At 36.7% G+C, this 23044-nt stretch overlaps 1 protein-coding gene across 1 annotated transcript in view; it reads left to right on the top strand.

Annotated features, from left to right (window-relative positions):
* Nucleotides 1-23044, top strand: part of OTOGL (otogelin like) — a 90125-nt gene that overhangs the window by 9779 nt on the left and 57302 nt on the right. The window contains exons 9-25 of the mRNA XM_064421589.1: nucleotides 1037-1242; nucleotides 3957-4087; nucleotides 4725-4831; nucleotides 7033-7139; nucleotides 7835-7960; nucleotides 8667-8775; nucleotides 8999-9045; nucleotides 10363-10508; nucleotides 12065-12188; nucleotides 13808-13985; nucleotides 14716-14840; nucleotides 16697-16906; nucleotides 17729-17894; nucleotides 18961-19035; nucleotides 19554-19606; nucleotides 20275-20437; nucleotides 22822-22929. Coding sequence (XP_064277659.1) covers nucleotides 1037-1242; nucleotides 3957-4087; nucleotides 4725-4831; nucleotides 7033-7139; nucleotides 7835-7960; nucleotides 8667-8775; nucleotides 8999-9045; nucleotides 10363-10508; nucleotides 12065-12188; nucleotides 13808-13985; nucleotides 14716-14840; nucleotides 16697-16906; nucleotides 17729-17894; nucleotides 18961-19035; nucleotides 19554-19606; nucleotides 20275-20437; nucleotides 22822-22929 — 2181 coding nt within the window. The remainder of the gene's footprint in view (nucleotides 1-1036; nucleotides 1243-3956; nucleotides 4088-4724; nucleotides 4832-7032; nucleotides 7140-7834; nucleotides 7961-8666; nucleotides 8776-8998; nucleotides 9046-10362; nucleotides 10509-12064; nucleotides 12189-13807; nucleotides 13986-14715; nucleotides 14841-16696; nucleotides 16907-17728; nucleotides 17895-18960; nucleotides 19036-19553; nucleotides 19607-20274; nucleotides 20438-22821; nucleotides 22930-23044) is intronic.

Here is a 23044-nt window from a genome sequence, read left to right on the forward strand (position 1 = left end):
ATAATTTGATCTGTACCTTTATTGATCCCTTGCTGTTCTGCATTTGGGCTGATAGTGCTCTAGTGTGAGCAGCTGTGACAGCACTGATGTAATACATGAGTGAGGATAGAATACACTTCCTGCATTTACTGTGTTCAGCTTCTCAGCTGTAACCTAACAATTATTCATTCCTTCTTTGTACAGACCAAGTCTGTGTCAGGCAGTCCCAGCTAATCCCTGGTGCATTCTGATAACATTTTGAACAAGGCAATCATTATTTATTCATTGTAGCTATAGCTAATATAAGACATGATCTTCTTCTAGATGAGTCTGAATTGGTTAAAACAAAGATCTTAAGCCCTTTGGGGCAAAAACTCCACAAAATATCTTGGAGGTACCTTTTTGTAAGTAAAAAGATGCCCCATAGGCTATAATAAGTGTATTTTACTGGTTGATAATGTACAGAAATTTTAAGAAAGTTGTTGAGGTGTTTTTGCCATCCCTTTGTAATGCCTTTAGTATCTGAGAGTGGTAGCTACAGTGATACTGTTCAACCCAACAGAAGCAACTTTGGATGACTGTGATTAGATCTGTGCTGATTATTGTCCAGTTGTCTTTCACCAGAGAAGGAAGAGGTACAACTTTTTTGTCGGTGGTGTTTTCTGTACTGCAAGTTCCTCCTTTTGCAGATGTCTAAGCCAGTGATGACCCAGTGCCCAGAAGGGCTGCTGGTGGTTCCTTGCCCAATGCAGCATGCTTGTGAGCACAAGTATTCCTCAATGCAGTGTGCCAGGCTTTAAAACCAAAGATGCAATATTCTTTCAAGCCTATAATTGATACAACTGATAGGTGTATGCAGCAGAAAGCACTCATTCTTGATGGTTGATATAGAGAAGTAAATACAAGATAGTAAAAACATGATGAAGAATTGAATGGAGTGACTGTGTACACCCAGGAAAAGGTGTTTGTTGAGTTAGAAGGAGATGTTTTGTGTGGTTATTTTCTAGCATGAACCTCATCTCAGATGAGATCTTTGATGTAGACTATATTTTTCCAGATTGATATTGCCTCAGACAGTTGGAAATGCTTTCATTGAGAGACTGGCTGACTATATTCTGGTGAAGACTACCTTTGGCTTTTCTCTTGCTTGGGATGGAAACTCTGGTATTTATATTAAGCTGACAGAAGATCATAAGGGAAAACCTTGTGGCCTTTGTGGAAATTTTAATGGCAATAAATATGATGACCTAATACTTCAAAACAGTAAGTAAATAGCTTACCCTTACTTTGTGTGAACAATTTCCATGTTCACTTTAAATAAAATGCTGTAAAGATATAATGCTGTAAAAAGGCAGTCCTGTTTCAGTTATTTCAGTAAAATAGTATATCTGCTCTACTTTTATTTCTCCTCATTATTAAAGATGGAAAGGGAAAAGGTCCTAGTTCAAGAAAGTATTTATATTTGCATTTAAACTTTTTCCTCACCAAAGCACTTGGGTATGTTTATGCTAGCTGATGAAAATGCCTTTAAACAATAAATACATAAACAAATGTTTATGGTTTTCTCTGTGTTTAAAGATGGAGGGAAGAGCACCATCTCGAGTCATTCTTTTATAGCAGCATCATAAAAATCCTAGATAAAATAAGTAAATTTCCAAGCTGTTTCCTGGGATTTCCTTGTATCTCCTTGTGGGTATGGTGGACTAAAGGCCTCTGACTACCCTCTAGGATGAGGAGATGCTTTGTGCTGTGTCTGAGGCAGAGATGAATTTTTAAACTTGTATTCTGTAGCCTAGGTAGGGAATACTACATGGGGACTTTAGCACTACTTGCAACTAATGGGGTGGGGGAAGCTTGAAACAAGAACAAGCTTGAAAATATGAGGATTTTTCTCACTCTCTTATACAAACAAAATAAGATTGTCTTACTGTTACCATTAACTGCTGAGAGAATCTAGTCCCATGGCTCTGCATGTTCTTAAGGCACAAAAGGTATCCCACAGAAACTTTTTTCCCTTTTTTAAATGGTTGGTAGTGGAGCTTTTAAACTTCCTTAGGGAAGGAATGCTTACTCTATGTATCTTTGCAGAGTCTTTAAAAATCTGCATGAGTATACATTTTTCATAGCTTTTCTGCCATGAGAGCAGTAAGTTTTGTGCGGTAACTTCTGCTCACCAGAGTACTACATGTTTAATAACCAATGTAGTTTGCTGATGTGTAATAATAGAGAAAAAGAATATTTTGAGGAAATAATGAATTCATATGATCTCTAAAATTCAACAATTTCAGTATCTTTAGATATATTATCTGTTATAAAATATTTCCAGCTCATACCTGTCTTCATTTTCAGAGCTAATTTTTTTCACCATGATCCTTTCATCTAGAATTTTTCTTTATCAGAAATGATAACATTATTGCAGTGTACAACTGAGAGCCAAATGAGTTACTTTAATCTTGAAACAGTTGTATAACATAGTGCTTTGACTCTGAAAGTACAAAGCATGACATTCTTAGATCTTCACAAGAATAGACTGCTAATTCAGATCCATTCCAAGCTGCAACATTTTTCTAAGAATTCCTAAATCTTATCAATAATTTGATATAATGATTTCTCTCTCCCAGTTAAACTACTTCCCTCAGTAGTGTAAAGGTAGCTCTTACATCTATCCTGAGTCTTCCAGAGTCCAAATGGTCATTATTTGTAATGTTTAAATAAATAAGCTGCTGAGAAGCATATAATATACCATTTCAAAGTGCAGTTTAAAAACAAACTCATTTTCTGTTTCCTTATCTTCACCTTTAATGCCATCTTTGTATTGCTTTAATATGAAAGACTATCTGTGCATAGAACTGTTTCAAGGGCAATTATTTTATTTTGTGGTATTTTTTCAAGACTTAGAAATTTTTTCAAGCCATGTCAAAATGTACATAAAGTATTTTTAATGTTCTTGTAGAATCAGAGTTATAACAACAGGTTCATTTCTAGATTAAATCCCAGCCTTTTGTGTTTGGGAAAGATTTTCTGCATAAAGAACTACTCTGTCAGAGAGGAAGAAATATTTTAAGTCTCCCTCACTCTTAAGCAAAACAGAATGATGGTTGGGATATTATAGTAATTTATTTTGGAGATCCAAGTATTTCATTAGTGTGTTTGTGGCTTTCCACATTGCTGTGTCCAACTTTGTACTTCTTGTGCTAGAAGTTAGATTAAGTTTTGTATAGTACAGATTTGTGAAAAAACCCCTCTAGCTGATATTCATTTCAATATCCTGTCTCCTAGCCATGCGGGGATGTAGATTACCATCACACAGACAATTTCTGTCAGGTTCTTCAAAGTGGAGGCAATATACCCTTTTAAACCTAACGAAGAATGTGGAGAAAATGCAATATTTAGTTCTTGATGCAAGTATATGGGAATTTTGTGTCTGTTTTCTTAGTGCCAACCTTCTTGTATGTTCATGTATCTAAGCCTGTTGCCATGACTTCCAGTCATGCATCTTGTTCATTCATTCTTCCGTGCTCATGCTGTGAGGAGAGCTGGGCATCTTGTGCCTATGTGTTGTAGGGCTTTTCTGCAATAAGAGAAAAGGAGGGAGATAATAGCCCTAACTGACCATTCTGAAACATGATGAAGAGACTTAAATTGCTTCAAAGAAATGCATTTTTTCTTAAGTATTCAGTGCCTTACATTTGTCATTATTTGTGTATCTGTTATGAAATTACCAGTTATTTTACTTAAAATAACCCAAGACAACATATTTTCATGTATTTTTTCAAAAATTTTTATTTAATTGTAGTATTAAATAAATACATCCTATAACAAAAAATGAAAATATTACTTTTCTTTATGTCTCCTACTCTGAAATAATCTGTAATTGAGGTAATGAACACATTGAAAAATTACTAAAATTTTCAAAGCTGTCTTATGCGTTTGTCTTGACAATTTTTTATTGTTGCTCTCCCCATGTTTTTATGCAGTAGGTGAATCTACAGAAGACATTGCTGAATTTGCAAATAGCTGGGCTGTGCAAGTCTCAGATGATATAGTTTGTGTCCCTACTGCCTCAGATTTTTCCAGTCCTTGCTCAGCCAATGCAGAATCCACCGAGGTAAATTAATTCTATTTTATGTATATACATAGATACATGTATAAGGATACATGTATTTTCTTAATGTTCACTGCCTACTGATGGCACAAGAATCTAACAATACACATGATGTTGAAAAAGCCTTAAATGCATTGAGGCTTTGAGAAAGATTCAGATCAGGGCTGTTGCTAGGGAGTGCCTGAAGTCCTTCATATGTTTAGCTTAAAAGTACAAAGGCTCAGATCGGATGTGCCAAGTGGCACCAGGCTGCTGGCAGAGCTCTTCATTACTGCATTAAACTTGGGTTCAGTTTCCAGTTCTGGCATCTTGCACCTCATTATTTTAGTGATTGTGAAATACTGCAGAAATTGTCGCCAGGTCAGCTACTGCATTGACACAAAATGCTTTTCTTTGTCATTTCACACTTTTTCATTCCAGGTGGTTTAGGACCAGCATGCAGTCAAGCAGACCTAGGCACAGAGGAAAAATTTTAGGAAGAATAATGAAAGAGATATAAATAGTAAATTCAGACATCACCATGCTCAAATTTTAATGGGGTTATAAAGGACCTTAGACTAGGGAAACAAAGCTAAAGAGAATGATGCCTGTTCAGAAAGTATTGGCTAACTTCCAGTTACTGATTCTCCTTAATGCACAGGACATATTCTTCAAGTGCCAAATATTCCTACAGTTTCCTTTTCTCAGCTGTCATGAAAGTATAGATCCGTATTCTTATATTTCAAGCTGTATGAATGATCTTTGCAGGTAAGTACTGGAATTCTTGTGTATTTAATCTTGACACATGAAATGAATGCTCAGTCTTTTGTGTGGGAACAGAATGAAAGAACATTGAGGGAAGTTGGGAAGAACCAAGTTCAAAATGAAAGAGATGGGGTTTCTCAGGGGTGATTTGTGTGGGAACAAAGGGCATAGAACCAGCCTGACAAGGGATATTTTGATTACTAAAGGCTTACACAGATTCCAGGAAACACTACAAAAGTAAGCGTAAGGTAAATTCATGGAGAGTCACTCATGACAAAAGATGAGTTGCTAATCACAAAAAACCCATGGAACTTTTATCTGGAGGCCCAGAAACAGAACTATGTGGAGATGATACTAGGAAGAAATATTAACAATACTGGAGGAGCTGAGCTATTTGTCAGACACAGCTGGACTGGTTTTCTATGAGTAACCACTGTCATTCAAATTAGTAGAATTTTTACAAAATGGTGGCATTTACTTAAATTCAGAGCTGCCAAAAGACATTGAACTCATTTGCTTTGATGGGAGTCGCACCCCCTCAACTGCTGGCATTGTAGGCAACCTGGTATTCCAATTAATTCTAGTCATTCAAGTTAAAATTGTACTCCGGTAATTGAAGAGATAATTGGGCAATGTACCACGCTCTTTTTGGTAAGGTTTTCAAATGAAGAAGTAATTGTCAGAAATAGGATTTTTTCCAGAGTATATAATTCTTAAAGTATCACCAGTTTAATCAAAGCAAACAGGAAGGATCACAAGACTAAACATAAGGATCCCTCAGTATAATCCATTAAACTTGTTAGTTCAATTTTTGATGAATGTTTAGTTTTCTGATTTACCACAGAGTCAAGATAGAAGAATTTGTGATTGTAGGCAAACACTGGTGTTGCTCAGAAAAGAGATGAGTTGCCTCTCTATGGTCTCTGTGTAACTCAGGAAAAAAAGCTACTTTACTGTAGCTTTTGAAGAATAATGAAAGCCTTTTTTTTTTTTTTTCAAGTAGGATACTTGAGTCAGTGCTGTGGTGTTAAGGAGGGTTGGATTTTTTGTGAACAATCTGATGTGTGTTGATGTGAATTTTATGAATGTTAAAAACCTTGAAGTTTCTATGTCTCAGAAATTCATTAATTTAGGCTTATTTTATTTGTAAAAGGATCTCTCTTTTTGCAGCTTAGTGTCAGTTTATGAAGGTTTTTTGTGTGGCCATAGTATAGTCCAAGTATTCTTTCTATTAAGACCCATTTAATTGGATTAGATAAGGAGAGTTAGAGAGACTAACAAAGAGTGTAGTGGTGTTTGATTTGATAATAGATGTGTTGAAAGCAGAATACAAACACAATGCAACATATTCTTAAGACGATTAATTTTGGAAGCATGATCCTGTGTGCTAAGGGGCAAACTCAGTTGATCTGTCATAAGCTTGCTTATAATAGAAATGTCATGTTATGACTAGTTTATTTTGGCATCAAATCTTCCACAGCAAATGTTGTGAGTTGTTCGACTTTCACAGTAAAAAAGTTTGGTGGTATTTCATTGTATGTGACTTACATCTGAATAAAATTTGAACTTGCCTAAATATTAATTAATGTCTTTTTACTTGATTCTGGTAAAAATGCACTGTACAGCTTCTTCTGTATAGACTAAGGCAGAAATCTTGTCTTTGCCCAAGGCTGTGGTGCCCTGAGCCTGTCCACAGTATTCAGTGGACAATACTTCTGGCTCTGAAAACTTCAGCACGAGGTCAGGAGTCCACTAGTAGGGTTCTTCTTGTCTAAGTTCAGGGCAATTGGAGACTTGAACTCGAGAGTTCTCACTTGAACCAGAATGTCTTTTATAAGTGTAGGTCAGAGTTTCTACATCATGCAGGAGGGAGAAGCCCGAGATGGGGACTTGAGACTGTTGAGTTGTTCATTGTCTTCAAGCAAAGGTCCTGTTTCTCTTTCACTTCAAGCAGCTCTTTTTAAAAATAATAGATTAGTGGTTTTATTCATTGTTGTAATATTAAGATGAAATACCTTTTAGTGAGATCAAATGATAAAACCATACTGGGGTATTCAGTATAGCTCATTCCTTTTTATATTTTCCCTGTGTGACTTTATGACCTAGTGTCAACTATGTGTGAAATATCCTGTGCCATGTCACATGGCAGAAATTTTTAGATGGGATTTGTGTTCCTTGATTATTCTCTTATTTTATCATTTCAGAGTGGATGATGATGAAACATACTGCAGGGCAGTGACAGAGTACGCTAGAGCATGCTCTCACGCTGGGTCCCCGGTGCGGGACTGGAGGGATGACTTTCCTGCCTGTAGTAAGACTCTTCATTAAAGCATCAACCTTTGAAATATCCCATGCATTTAGTTCAAATATTCCATCTTGACAGCATTTTTCCTTGTAGAACTCAAACCTGATACTCAAGCTGATCAGCCAGTTTCACTCTTGCTGGCAAACAATGAAGTCAATTATTTGCTTGAGGAATATTTTAATTCTGTTTTGCTATGATTTAGATCCATAAAAAATCATGTTTCTCTGGATTTCTTGAAACATCATGTGTGCTGATCATATTCTAGGACAAAGAGCAAACATCTGTGGAGTTTTGTTGTTGCTCTTTGTCCCAGAAGACCTCTCAGCCTCTACTGGCCCTATAACAGAATTAATGTAGTTAATTCAGCTCCTTCTTGTTATCACTACCACCCATCAATTGCAGCCCGTTCTCATGCACAAGGCTTAGAACTAGCTGAGATATTAAAACATTCACAGAATGTCACAGAAGCTATAACTTATTTTGGACATGTGATATAAGGATTTGCTAAAGAAAGACTTAAATATTGACAAGATCTTCACTATAGTTCATCAGTTAAAAATCTTCCAAAACATCCATTTTACTTGATCTGATTACCTATCTATACCAGAAGAGCTGCACAATGTTAATTTGACAGAAATTATTTTCTAGCATGGAAAGAGAAATTGCACTAATGTTCAGTATACCATGGGATTTTTTTTTAGCTGAGAAGTGTGAAGACACCTTTGTTCACCGTGACTGTATCAGTTGTTGTCCACCTACTTGCACATTTGAAAAGGATTGTCTTGGCAGCAATCTGCATTGTTTAGATGGCTGTTACTGTCCAGATGGTAAATATTGTCAATGTTATGTCAAAAAATATCTGTAAATCTAGTATCCAACAGCATAATGATGTCTAAATAGATTGTGGTTAAAGTTAATGCCTGAAAATTATGAATACTGTAAATTCTGCCCTAGATGTTGTTATTGTCACTGTGATCCTTCCCTTTGTTGTGTGATAAACATTTATCTAGAATACAAAGGTGTCTCAGCATGCAATATCAGTTAAAATCTGGAGATGTTACTAGTGCTTCCTACAATAGGATATTGCACAGATTTAGTCTACTTTATTTGAATTATTCAAAAAAATCTATAGAAATTTTGCTTAAACAGAATGTGCCATGCTCTGTACAAGAAACCAAAGTTTCTGAGACCTGTATGGGATAAAAATTATTTACTGGACTATGAACCATCCTAGTTCTAGACAGACTAAAGACAGTGAGATTTCAGGCTATTTTTATTTTTGAGTCTGTACAGTTTTACATGCTTAAGGCAGATATTTTTCATAAAGCAATGATTCAGAGTGACAACTTACTAGGGAGCTGAGGTCTGAGCTCTCTGCACTCACCAGGCAAATGTTTTTTCTGGTCCTTGTTTAAGACTGTGATAACATCATCTCCAGGGAGATTAGAATGTTTGAGTCAGATGGGGGAAGAACAGTGATCTGGGGTTGGTTAATTTGTTTTATATCTCATTAATTAACTTCTTTTCCAACAGGTCTCATTCTGGAAAATGGAACTTGTATCTCTTTGTCGAATTGTCCTTGTATTTATCATGGAACTGCTTTCCCTGTAGGCTCAAAAATTGAACAAGAATGTAGCAACTGGTATGTGAAAGCCTGTGTATTTCATCTCTCAAGGACTACTGTCCACAGTTAGTTTAAGTTTTAAATTATAGTTACTGTGTATGTTTTATAGTCTGAGGCCTGTGTATCGCTAAAATATACAGGCTATTCTGTGTGAAATCAAGGCATACTGACTAACTCAAAACCTACTTATTTTGCTAACAATCTGAACATTATTACTCTGTTTTGTGATTTTCCATTTTAGTATTTGTGTTGGTGGTATTTGGAACTGCACTGATCATGATTGTCCAGGTATTTGTATTTCATTACTCTTTTCTCACTTCATAACAAAAAAATGTTAAACTTTTCTGAAGACAACAGAACCATATATGATCCAAGGCTTTTGGCTGCCAGTTTAGGAAGGAAGATTAAGCAGGTGGATATTGACAGTAGCTGTGGGCCAGCTGGAATAATGCTGTTATTTGACTTATCATAGTCATCCTGCCTTTTCCCACGTGCTTCCCCTACCTCTGTGCTACATCCATCTCTTGTTTTCTATCTCTTGTTTATGCTTAGTGTTTTTTGCCACAGATGGTGTATTTTTATTGCCTGTGCAGTACCTAGGCCAGGTATAAGTATTTCCTCACTTTCAGGTGTAACTTTTTTGTAAGTAATAAGAAAACCATCATTCCGATACTGTGGGCTGCATTTTCTCTCTTGTAATAGCAGTTCATGTTTGAATAATCATCCTTATCTTTAAAGATAGCATGTCTCTGTAATAAGTTACACAGAGGAACATGTAGCAGGCAGGTGATGAAACCCCCTTGATAGTTCTGTACCTCGGACAAGATTATATTATAAAGCTTGTGAAAGAGATTTTTTTTTTTTTTACAAATTAAGGAGCCTTTTTTGAATGTGGTAATAAGGCTAAACAGTTTCTAAGCAAGGCTCGACAGTGTGTATTTGTAATTTAAAAAAATTGCCACTGAGAGGACTCTCTATGTCTTATGTGTGCTGTGTGTGCACATGAGGGGTTTATTACAACTACTTTGGCCTGGTCCTCGGGACAGAGTTGCTGTTAGTAGTGGGAGCAGGTTAGATGTGCTCCAACAGAGCATCTCTTGCAGTCAAAATGGATCTAGTTTGTGTGCTCTGATGCTATCCTGTGGTATGAATGAAAGTGTGGTAAGTGGGGATGAGCTGGAGACTTGCTTCAGCAGTGCATTCCTGATTTGAACTGGAAAAAACCCCAAAAATATGTGCCCTGATGACCTGCATTCCCTACATACCTGTGGTAACAAGCAGTTCCATAATACCTAGAATGATGGAGAAAGAGGCTTGTCCTCTTTAATACTGTCATGGGAAAAAAAAAGACAAAAAGTTTCTAGAATACTTCTGAATTGTAATAAAGAGAATTTTGTATTTTAGCGCCTAGTTAGAACCAAATGATGCTGCACATGCATGTGTTCTTTCGGACATGGTATCTTTGAAAGAGATGTTTCTAGCATAATTTGTTTCTAAATGCTAGAAATCAGGACCAAGTTTATTTTTTTTCCCTCTCTTACATGATTTGCAGAATAATGATACATTCTTATGTGAGTGAACATTCTTTATACTTTTTCTCTCAAGCTGAGTGCTCCATCACAGGCAGCTCTCATTTCACGACATTTGATGGACGTCATTTTACCTTTCTTGGGATTTGCCAGTACATTTTGGTAAAAGGCACTGGAAAAAACCAGTTCACAATCACTTTACAAAAAGCACCTTGTGGACAGGTAAGCCACATTTTTTTTAAATGTTGAAACAATCAGGTCCATCCATATTTCATGCAATCTTCTATAAGTTCTACTGTAAACTACTTGGTAATGTTAAATAGAAAATATGAACTTAAACCATCTTACAGCTTTTTTTTGTTATTGTTTGTGTTGCTACATGTTATACTGCCTTTGTAAAAGTTATTGCAACTTTAGAGGGATCAAGTCTAAAGAGTTACTCATTTATGCACATTAAAGTTTTATAAACACCTTTAGTTATGGTACCAACAGATGTCAGGCTTTGGAAAAGCTACTGTTGGCAGAAAACTGTAGGTTTAATACATCACTATTTAAGCAAGATTTTTTTTTTTTTGGTAGTTTTAGATTTTATTTGTTATGTTATAACATATTTAATTTGTTGGAACAATACCTTTTAGAAAACCATCTATGAGTCTAGGCACCACACATGCTTGTTTGAAAATATTTTGGCAGATATTTAACAACAGGCTTTAGGATTCAAGGTGTTTATAAAGAGTACTTACCTGTGAGTAAGGATTTAATGATGCTGTTAGGCTCTCAGGAGAAAGGGCCTTGAGGCTGTGACTCACAGCTGACCATGTGCTGAGGACAGCGATGTCTGAACACCTCAGCGAGGAACAATGCCCTACTCTGGGACTGTCTCTCATGTCCTTCTTTCAAAAACTTGATTATGAGCTGGTGCCTCTCTGCCTTTCTTGCAAGCACCTACTTCTCCTGCATAGATGTTGAGACAGCTGTTTCTGTATTTCACATGGCCTCAAGCATGAAATAGTTGGTTAGTTAGCCACTGAAAAATTAGGTTGCCACTGGTAATAACCTTTTGTAGAACTCCAGACACCTTGAAAAGTTTCTGGATGAAAACTGAGCGGTCCCTGGGGAGCATAAGATGCTTGGTTTCAGCTAATTCTGTGCTGGCTTTTGTCCTGTATTTAGGTTTATAAATTCTGCCTGGATTGCACACTAAAATTATGTGTGTGACTTGGTTTATAGGTCACATTTTTTTCAATAGTCAGATATTTATAACTTAATGTAATATAATACTGGAGAATTTATGTCATTTTTGTCTGTAATTAGAGATCATCACTACATTTTATGTGTGTCAAAGTTTTTTTCTCCTGCGTTGCTGCATTTGTGCTCTGGTTGCAGCAGCTTGATTTGGATTGGGTCAGACTCTTGCTCTGCCAATGGTTAACCCATCAATGAGCAGTAGCCAGGGTGGTTGTACAAATAAGGAATTTTCAACCCAGTATCAGTACCTGGGGACCTCTGTCCACTTACTATAATACTGCCATAATAGCTGAAATGCATTCTCCTAGCATATGAAGATTATGTATAAGCAATGTTATATGATGTTGTACATACAATCTTGAGTGCCTTGTTTAATGCTTTGAGCGATAGTTTACAACTGATTTATCTGATGACAGTTCTGATATTTACTTTCTATATGCTTTTTTCCCCCCTGGTTTGTTTGGTTCTGTTTTCTATGGTAATATTAATGTCATTGCCTGTTTCTAATGGTGAAATTTGTTTCTCCTTAGAACTTTGACCACGCCTGCATTGAGTCTATAACACTGGTTCTTGAGGATGATGTGAGGAAACAAGTAACTCTCACAAGATATGGTCAAATCCAAACTGTCCCTAACCAAGTTTTTAACCTCAATGGTAAGAAATGCATGAAGAAGAACATTACCAGAGTTCACATTCTGTCTCTTATAAGCTCCAAAACTTTTTAATAATATCAGTCTATGAAAAAGGAATTTCTTTAAACATAACTTATAAAAGCATACAATCACTTACTTCTTAGAACATTAGTAATAATTATAGAAATTTACTTTTATCGTCTGCAAACCAGTTCTTCACTATGCCCTCATTTCTTTGCATTTCTTATCTTACAGAGTACCTAGAAATTCCACTCATTTTGTTTGTGTTTAGGGGGAGAGAGGTAAGAAAATGAAAGGAGGTGAAGAGACCTTGATGCTAAGGTCTAGCTTGTTTAAAGCTTTTCTGACTAAATAGAATGGAAAAGAATCCATGTGCTCCATGGGATTTGTATTGATTTCACTGCTGACTTATGTTGTGATTTCAGACAGGTTACTTCATGGTTTTGGAAAGGATAGTAAAATAAACTAGCCTTAAAAGTATGTTATAAAATTAAGCTCTGAAAGTAGACATGATATTGCTAAATTTTGAAATTTACAGTGACCAGTTACTGAAATTTTAGTCTCTAAAAGAGTAAAGTGAGAATAAAGTTCTTACCCAGCCTTCAGCAAAACAGATTTTAGGGAGTCCTGTGCTGGTGATTGCAGTTATGTCTTTTTTTCATGGAATTTGTCCAGTCACAGCACTGCTTTTGGCATTCACAGTTTCCTATGGCAATGAGCTTCATAGCTCAGTTATGCTCTGTGTTGACAGTTCTGCTTCATAATTTGATTTTATTTCTTTTGAATTAGTCCCTACTCACTTTCTTGTCTCTTTCCACAGTCTGCAACAAATATAATCTATGAAAAGTATTTTGGTGTCACATTCTTGATAATTGTGTGTATCTAGTAAGTCTGATCCCCTAAGGACACCTTCAAGGATTTTATTTTCCTCTCTTGATTTATGCACCCGAGTCTGTGTGTGTGTGTGTGTGTAGAGGCTGCTTATGAAGGTAGACCTACTTTAGGCCTTCAGCTGCCAGTAGCCCAACAATGTGCAGCAAATGAATGCTGTGACTGTGAAATTTCCATTTCCTCACATAATGGATTTGCTGGGAAGGAAAACTGGGAGTTTGACAGGGGCTCAGTTCACATGCAGTCCAAGGAAGGAGCTATACTAATGTCATGTCAATAGTGGTAAGAGAGAATCTGCTATCCAAAAATTCAATACATTTTACAGATATCTGTTACTCTTGTAATATCAGTGGAGACTAAGAAATGGGGTTTCTTGTCTTGCCTTCTTATTGTCAGAGGCTTGCAGTTGCATTGCTTTTTTTCTAAAATTTAAAAAAAATCAAAACCAAAACAAAGAGAGGTGTAAGCATAGTTTCTAGATAACTCACAGGTACAGAAAGATGTGAGATTTTTTAATGTCAACAGTAGCTGGAATTCCCAATTTGTGCTGTTACTGGAAATAAGCTCAGATGGAGAATGGGTGAGGATATTTAGCTGATGGCGAGGTTGTGCATAGTTTTTCATTTTATGTCTGAGTTTTAAAATTTTTTTTGCTTAATGGGTAAATCAGTACAACCTGGAAGTTAGGTTTCAGTGACTTTGTTTTTCTTCTTCTTTTGCTATGTTCAGGGGCTATTGAAATTCAGAATATATCTTCTTTCTTTGTTCAACTGAAAACTAGTTTTGGTTTGAAGATACTGTTTGCTAAAGATGGAGAGAGGATATATGTTCAAATTGATGTCAGATGGAAGAGAAGAACATTAGGACTATGTGGAACTTACAACGGAAATTTAAGAGATGATTTTCTGTAAGTTTCATGTTGTGCATTTATATTGTGTTTAAAAACAAGTGAAAAGTTTTGTTGAACATAATCATCTGATTATTTAATTTCATTAACATGCTCAAATTTTATTAAACTAACCAACATAAAATGTCTTAATTAAAATGGCAGTCACTTTTCTAAATATGAAAGTCAAAAATTTAGGCATTCTAAGATGTCTTGCTAAGTAATTACAGGAAGATACCACATTATTTGTAGAAGGTACTGGATGATGATATTATTTGAATATTGTTGCTCCCTTATATTCAGAGCAAATATATGAGCACTGAGAGAAAGAGTGGGTGATAATCTTATATCATCCTCACATGGCTGACACTTACCACTGCTTGATTTTTCCTCCCCACATCCAGTTTTAATGTAAAAAAATGCAATTCTGAAACACAGGAATATTTTAATTAGAAGGGCACACTTTCCTTAATTTAAACCTTATTTCCTCCAAAGTTCCTCAAGCTATAATGTCACAAATCTTGTCTGCACAGCAGACTTGGAATGTAGGAACATTTTCCCAGGAATAAAATATTGAGGAAAAGGTTTCACATGCCCTCTCTTCTTTTATACCTCAGAGACGGAAGTTCTTCTGGCACGTTGACTGTTCAATGTGACTATGAATCTAAGCCTTTCTAACAAACTTGTGTCCTCACCCATGTACACCCTAAGGTCAGCAGGATGCTTGCAGTGTTGATATTTTCCTTTTCAGATCTCCAGCAGGGATGATAGAAGGGACCCCACAACTTCATGCCAATGCGTGGAAGGTTTCCTCAGCTTGCTCCATGCCTATCAATATTCCTGTGGTTGATCCCTGCAACGTGAATCAGCAAAATGGTATATTTCCACACGACTTAGCTGTATCTTATTATTATGGGACAGTTTTTATTTTCTCTGTGCAAAAGTTGCACACACATGTATTTCAGCTTCAGGTTTATATATGCACTTTTTTGTTTTTTTGGCATTGGCAAAGATAATTTTCCCATACATTTTGTATGTAAAATGATGTAAGAACTTAATATATAAAAGCTAGTTGGTCATTTAGTGCTGGGTGTACTGCTATAAGCACTAAATTCTGCTGTCTACTATACATGCAAATTTTTAGCTATCTATGGTCCTGTAAGTTCTTCCAGATTGATGCATGATTGTTAAGGAAAGTACAGGAGACAGTGTTGAGATCAAAAGTTCTGTCTGTGGCTTTTTCATGCTTATTGCATTAAAAATTTCTTTATCCTCCATCTATGTTCTCTGACAAAACTGATGCAGACAAACTGAGAGCCTTAATTTGTTTAAATTTCTGGGCAAAGATTTAGTTTTGGCTGGTTGGCATGCCTATGGTTTGTGTTAAACTTTCACTGTCTCCTTTTTGCATTGCTGCTCCTTTCAATTAATGAAGACAATGGGTAGACCATAGCTGCCAATTCTGACAGCATGTAGTCTAATATTTTTAATATTTCAGACATCAGATCTCACTAGGGATGTGGGATTTATCCATATTTAAAGCCTGTTGAAGTAAGGCTAGAATAACAATAAATCTCTAACAATGTGGGGAATTCTGGGAGTTTTTATACCCTCCTTGTCTGTCTTCTCAAGACAGCCAGATCTGTCAGCCAGATCAGCTCAGAGCCTTCATGCTTCACTCTCAGTCCTGTGCTAGCTCAGGGAAGGTGGAGTTTGACATAAATGTGGGCTACTTAGAGCAGGAGGGTGGACTGCATGACTTTCTGAGGATCCTTTCCAGCCCAAATTTCACTGTGATCCTCTAATAATCACTGTGAAAAAGCAGTAGAGAGTGAAGTGATCCACAGCATGCTACAAGCATAGGCATCTTTTCCAGGTCTGAGATGATATTGATCTGATTAAACTAAAAAAACCCAAAACCAAATAAAAACAAAAAACAAAAAACAAACAAAACAAAACAAAAAAAAAAAAAAAAAAAAACCAAACAAAAAAACAAACTAAAACAAACAAACAAACAAAACCCCCCAAGATTATTTGGTTACTTATTTTGTCAGGTTATTTTTCAACTGAGTTAAGTTCAGTCCTTGAATCTGCTTTACTGAGAGAGTCCAAAAAATGTGAAATTCTTCTGTCAAGGTGTGTACGTGGAAATGAACATGGAGGTTGAAGGAGAGGTGCATTCTTTCAGCAGCAAAAGTGGCTTAAATATAATTCACATCACAGAGTTCCTTAGCTATTCCACCACTTGTGGTGGCAGTCTGCTTCAGTGGCTGGAGGAGGGTTTGCTGCTGCAAGGAGGTGTGTGGCCAGTTTGGGATTTGCATGCCCTCAAGCTCTGCTTTGTAATACTTCCTGAGACCGAATGCCAGGAAGTACGTGGCCATTGTTGATGTTAAAGCAAAATGAATGTCAAGTAGGAGAACCATATTCCAAGCTTTGGGGGACTCTTTAACTATTCTTTTGAAATACGTTATTTTGGAATTTAAATTTCCTGTGCTATAAGAGGAAGGCATAACTGTTTTAGTACAATTATTTTTATCTTAAGTGGAGTTTGCTGTTGAGGAAGTTGCTTGTAATATCAATTTTAAACTATAGAATTTTACAGACAGACATTGTATGCAAGTGTTTATATTGCACACCTGGCTATGTTTGATTTTCATACTCTGTGCTATTCATTTGACTAACTGTAATTTTAAAATGGACCTAGCTAAAACATTGTCACCTTCTCTTAGCTGGGTATGCATCTCACTGTGATATCATCAACCAAGACGTGTTTGCTCCGTGCCATGCCTACATCAGTCCAGGGCTGTACTACCAGCTCTGCCGCTTCGACGCGTGCAAATGTGGGAGCAGCTGCCTGTGCAATGCTTTGGCCCACTATGCTCATGTCTGTGGCAAGCACGGCGTCGTCATTGACTTCAGATCTCATGTTTCTTACTGTGGTGAGTAACATTTCCATAATGGAATATCTTTCAGAAATGTGTAAAACTCTACAAATTTCAATCACTCCACAAAATATAGGGGTTGGCTTCTTTTTCCTGAAAACTAGAATTGTGCCATGGTGTAATGATTTACTAGGGGAGAAGTAAACATCCGAGTTGGGGCCCCTGAGCTGCCTCATAGGGAGTGTCTGCCCTTCTTCTTGGTCACAGAGAGAAATGGAATTCTTTCTTTGAAGCCCTAAGTCTTATGGAAGCCCCTATTAGGATATAGTAGTCAGGGAGCGGCAGGAGTGGAGCCATTCCCTAAGGGAAGGCAAGCTGGGCTGGCAGGGTCTCCCTCGATTGGGCAGGGCAGGGTGTGTGATACAGTGATGATTTAAAACAAAGCATTTTACAGAATCTTAGAGCATCATGAGTTAGAAGGGACCCACAACAGTTATTGAAGTCCAACTGCTGTATTTCTGTTTCTAAGCCATATAGCAATGCCTCAGCCTTAGCTATAGACCATTCACCTCTTGGAAGCCTGAATTACTAGATAGATGCCCAATTTGATATATACAAAGAACAGAAAGCTACTGTTTACAAAACACATTATTCCAGTCAAAAATTATTTTAAAAAAACCTCACCTTAATCTAAATATTTCCAATTTTAGAAATTAGTAAAATGGCATATTTTTCTCATGCTTTTCAACTAAGCCCAGTGCCACAAGAGACTACTTTGCTTTGATTTTCTTGAACTTTCATGATACACTACTTTGTTTTATATTTTTCACATTTTAAGAGTATTCTGTTCTCTCTTCTTTCTCCCTCTCTTTCCTCCAGCTGTGATGTGTCACAGTGGTATGCTTTATCATCAGTGTTCTTCTTTTTGTAAACATTCCTGTGCTTCACTTTCTATGGCAAATATCTGTGCTGATGATTGTGCAGAAGGATGTAATTGTCCTGATGGGAAGTATTTTGAAGAGTCAATCAACTTTTGTGTATCAATGTAAGTAATAACAAAATAGAATATATGTATGGACACACTTTCCTCTTTCCCACAAGATTTAAAGTAGCTTTTCTGCTGTTTCCCCCAAGATTTAGACTGCCTAGAGAAGATAATAAACAGTATGTGAAGATTTAATATTCTGTCTTACTAATCAATAGTGAGGCCTGATCTGTTACTATGTGTACATACATCTGCTTCACTTCAGAGCAGATGTGTCAAACTGCTTTAGAGAACGGTAGTAAAACTTTTTAAATTCATGGGATAGCATTTTTATGTGAAAACCTTGTTTTTAGCACTTGAAAAAAAAGCAAGAAGGAATCTATAAAGCAACAATCCATAAAGTAGGGGATGGTATAGGAAGAGTGGCTAGTGTCTTTTTTCTGTGTCACAATGCAAACTTCTTCAGTTAAATGGAAGGAAATGGTCAGTGAGAGGAAACAGTTTTTGTATATTGAATACCCAAAATTTTACAGCCTATCACCATGGGTAGTTAGAGAATTATTTCTGTTCATTGCAACATATATTTTGGAAAGATCAGTGAAGTTCATACTGTAGGGATAACGACTGTTTTAAACTATTCAAGAGTGTGAACTAACTTCTTATTCACATATTTTTCAGGGTTTCTAGGTAATTTTGTAGCTACTTCTAACCTGTCTGGCTCTTATCACAGAGTTAATGGATTTTGCTATGATAATAATTTTAACAACCTCATGATTTTAACAATACTTTGAATGGGAATTGCATGTTTTCATTCTACTCCTATAACTGAGAAGAAAAAGTCCTTTCTATTAGAATAATGCACAGAAACAGCAAATAAAAAGTACAGAGACTGAGGAAAATCCTTTGTTGAAGATGATATGAGTTTTGCCACTGACTTCAATACGATCTGAGTGTCATCTTTAAGTTTTTGTCTTTCAAAGAATGTTGTACGTATAAGGGTTGAGTTAATGAATTAAGTTAATGTTATGATGAGACCTGCATGTCATAACAGCTTGATAAATAGAGGGCCCTTGAATCCCATTTCATCTTGCTTTTCTACCTAAATGCATGAATATTCTTTTAACAGGTCTGGCTGTCATTGTCATTACAAAGGCAAAACACTCCAGCCTGGAGAAATCCTTTCTACGCCAACAGGCTCCTGGTAGGTTTGAGTGCAAGTTTGATCTTTCTTGTATCACAGTTTGGACACATCTTTAAGTGGTTTGAGAATTTTTCTCATGTAGATTGAAAGCTTATTGTATCAAGATCTTATTTTGCACAATTACTAAAAGAGAGCCTAGTATAAATTGGACTATGTACCTGATTATTTTAACAAAATACCTGGAAAATTCTGTAAGCTATGGTGGTTAAGGTTTTGTGTTATACTTCCTGCATCCTAAATCACCTGGCCCTCCACTCTCACAGGGGCTGACATGCTTAGCTTTTCTTTATTTCAATGGAAGTTAGGAAATTACATAGTACATAAACTATGAATTTAGGTCCTCTCTACAGATCAGGAATTAGAAACTACCAAGTAGAACTCAAGCTTTTGGATTTTAATCCTCTTTCTCCTCCTAATTTCTGTTGTTCAAATTAGGTTGACTTGTATAATCTTTTTTAACATGGTGGCTACAAAACATTTTTCTCTTGAATAAACATGGGTTTCCTTTTCTTTTCTAGTCAATGTTTGAATGGAACAGTGAAATGTATTGAAGCCACTACAGAAAACATAGGTAATTTACAGTCTTACCCCATACAAAAGTTGCACAGAGAGAATTTGATATTGAATAGTAATTTGGTTTTCTCCTCATATGTATTTAAATGATGAGATACTTTATATCACAAAATATTTAAAATAGGAGGTTAGGGGCACAGATAGTCTTGGGTTTTTTCCCTCTTTTTCTGTAGCACAAATTCTACTACTCAGTCACTTAGGAAATCAAAATAAATAATTGCATGTGACACCTAGGTCAATGTGTTTTCACGGGAATACCTATAATTAGGCTTACTGTCCGTGTTTAGGAAGCTTTGAGATCTTGATTTCTAGAAAGTAAACTTTTAATACATTTCTAATGGATTTAGAAGTACCTTGAAAATTATTGCACTTCTAAGGGTTTTTTCTGCCTAAGGGGTAATGGCTCTGTCATTAAGAATAGACTGTGTACATACAGTACACATACATCCATATGCTTAATATTATTGTTTTTTACATTAGAACCCGTATTAATTTTATGTATCTGTAATATAGATTATGTCATAGACCATTATTCCAATTGCATTCTTATATGGACTGTAACATAATCTCCCTTTGTATCCCAGTAAATTGCGAACAAAAACAAACAGAAAATCTTCAGTGTAAAAGAGCAGTTGATCTTATTTAACCTTCATTTTGCATTTGAAGTTCACATATGCCCTGAAGGAAAAATCTACTATGACTGCAGATCTCCTGTGCCTGGGTTACCAGCAGCAGGTGTGAATTGTGGGATCTCTTGTGCGAACCTTGCCATGAACTTCTCCTGTGTCCCCTCACCACCCTGTGCAAGCGGCTGCATTTGTCCCCCTGGGTAAGCTTTGATGGAACAACCTGAAGCACAAGCCAAATGCATATTTTCCACAGTTCAACTCTGCACATTTTTTTTTGCTTGTTAAATTCCAGTGGTATCACGCTTCTAATTTTGAAACTATTGTTCTATAAATTGTTGCAGACACACAGTAACAGCTAAAAGGCCATCAGATATCCAGTTCACCATTCCAATTGGCTGGTATTTGGGACTATCTGGACAGGAGATGACTTCCATCACTTGCACAGTGTAGTTTATTTAAATGTAAAAGCAAACATAACAGAATATTTTGATGGAAACCATTTGTGCTCCTGCTTATTGCTGCCTAAGTCTTTGTCTCACCTAAATTTCTGCTCAGGCTTACACTGCTGATGCCCAGCCTGGGGCAGGGAGGGCAGGCGTATGGGGTGGTTTCTGCCCTATTTCCCTTCATTCCCTCTGTCCTTTTTTTGTTTTGATTATTTTCTGAGATATAACAGGAATACAGACAAGCAAAATCCTAACTTTCTGTCAAATAATAGTGTAAAACATGAATTATTTTTATTACATAAGGGAATAAGCAGTTAAGGTTAAAAAGTAAGTGTATAACACTTAGTATATTTAGTAATGTTCTCGTTGTTAAATTGCACTTAATTATGACTTTCATCCTCATGGTTCCAAAAAGTGAGTATGGCTTTTAACAAGGAAAGGGCCAGATGTATTGTCTTAAAAAATAGTTTCAAAAGGTCTCCTTTTTATGCAGGAAAATGTTAAACATACCTCCTGCCATTAAATCTAAGTGAACAAGTTATTAAAAACTTGTTGTGTGACATTTTACTGTAATGTAGTTTTTAAAATTCTCTTAAGTTGCCATTCGTCTCTTTGGTTCTCCTTTCCCACCTTATTTCTGCTACTGCCCATTGTTTGACTGAGTGGCCTAAGCTTTTGGGGTGGAATCCTGAACTCCCCTCAGGAGACTGGTACCTTATTCTAGCACCCTGGGTATTTATGGTGCTAGTAAAGTAGAGCAGTTTGTGTGTGGTATTGAAACCCTTTCCTTTGGAAAACCATGAAATAATGGACTCTAGTATGCAAAAGAATGGTCTTCCTAAAGTAAAAATGGTTTACATTTTCTGTTGTTAAAGCCCTTGCACAACAGTTTGTTGTTCTTTTAGTCAGTAGTTGAAGAGATGACAAAGAATTAGAAACACTGGAAGTCTCTGATATACTTTAGAAGCTGAATAATGTAACAGCCCAAATATTCCTGAGGAAATGAGCTGAGAATGACAGTAAATTTAAAAATACCCAAAGATGAACTGAAAGTCACCTTTACACTGAGCTGGAGATATGAGGCTAAACTAAGTTGCAGATGCACAGAGTAGTGTGGAAAGGGATTTCATGGGGCTACATTACTCTCCTGCCTTGAGGCAGCACCAGCAATACCGATGTTATTCTTGGGAGACATTTAGCTTCTATTGACAGAGACTAAGTACCTTCCCAAACCATCTGTTCTGGTGTTTTCCTATCCTTGAGAAATTTTCTGAACACTTGACTCTTTTACTTCCAGCTGATTACTGTTTAATGAACGAGTAATGGTGTGAAGAAAACAAAACTATGTATTTCTTTCAACTTCCAGTGAAACAATCTCTAGATTGTACTTTGAGCCATATGTTGCATGACAACTCCATGAATTTCTTTCCTGAAGAACAACACCAGGACTGTCAGTAGCATTTTTGTTAAGAAAGTTAAAATTGCTAAATAGGTAGAAATGAGATAGCAAGTGTGTGGTTGACCATATATCTGGGTCTCTTGTTGATCTAATTAGATTTGACACTTTTTGCCTGTTTAAATGCCTGTTTTATCTTAACCTTGTTAGTAGTTTCAGCTTCTCTTGTGTAGGCAAGCAATCTCCATCACTACTCTTCATAAACTGTGCAGCAGGTGCCATAGGCCAGCTCACTGTTTTGCACTCAGAACAGGGCAGGTGCTGTGTGTGCAGAGGAGCAGGCACTCCAGTCCAGCCACTTTCCTGGCACAGCAGGACAAGAGAGCAGCAGAGAGGGAAGGGCAGCCTGGCTGCAGCCTCAGCAGCTTACATGGTACCTAGATGCTCCGGAGTTTTCAGAGAGGAATACCTGTATTACTGACAGTCCTGCATGGGAGCTGCAGCCCACACCAACATACCCCTTCCTAGATAGAGGGAGAGCTGCAGCTCTGGGCTTGGCCAGGTCTCCAGCTGTGCACAGTGGAGATCATTTCATTTGGACAGCTTTTGCTGATGAAACAATTTTCCTTAGCTGGGTGGAATACTGGTTTCTCTTGGTGGAGTTTCAACAATACACTACACATTCATTTACATCGATCTTTTGGATTTACTCTTTCATCTTTATAATTCTTTTATTTTGAAGGATGGCTGAGCATAGAGGGAAATGTTATATTCCTGACAGTTGTCCATGCACCTGGAAAGACAGAGAATTTCTGTCAGGAGAAGTGATAGCTACTCCATGTTACACCTGGTGAGTTCATTTTGCATACTTTCAAATCCTCTGGGTCTAGACCCAAAGTGAAACTGATACAGAAAATGTGCTGCGTACTTTGAAAACCAAAAATATATATGCTTGTTATAGATAG

This window comes from Passer domesticus, chromosome 5 (assembly GCF_036417665.1).
Source record: "Passer domesticus isolate bPasDom1 chromosome 5, bPasDom1.hap1, whole genome shotgun sequence".
Classification (NCBI taxonomy): Eukaryota; Metazoa; Chordata; class Aves; order Passeriformes; family Passeridae; genus Passer; species Passer domesticus.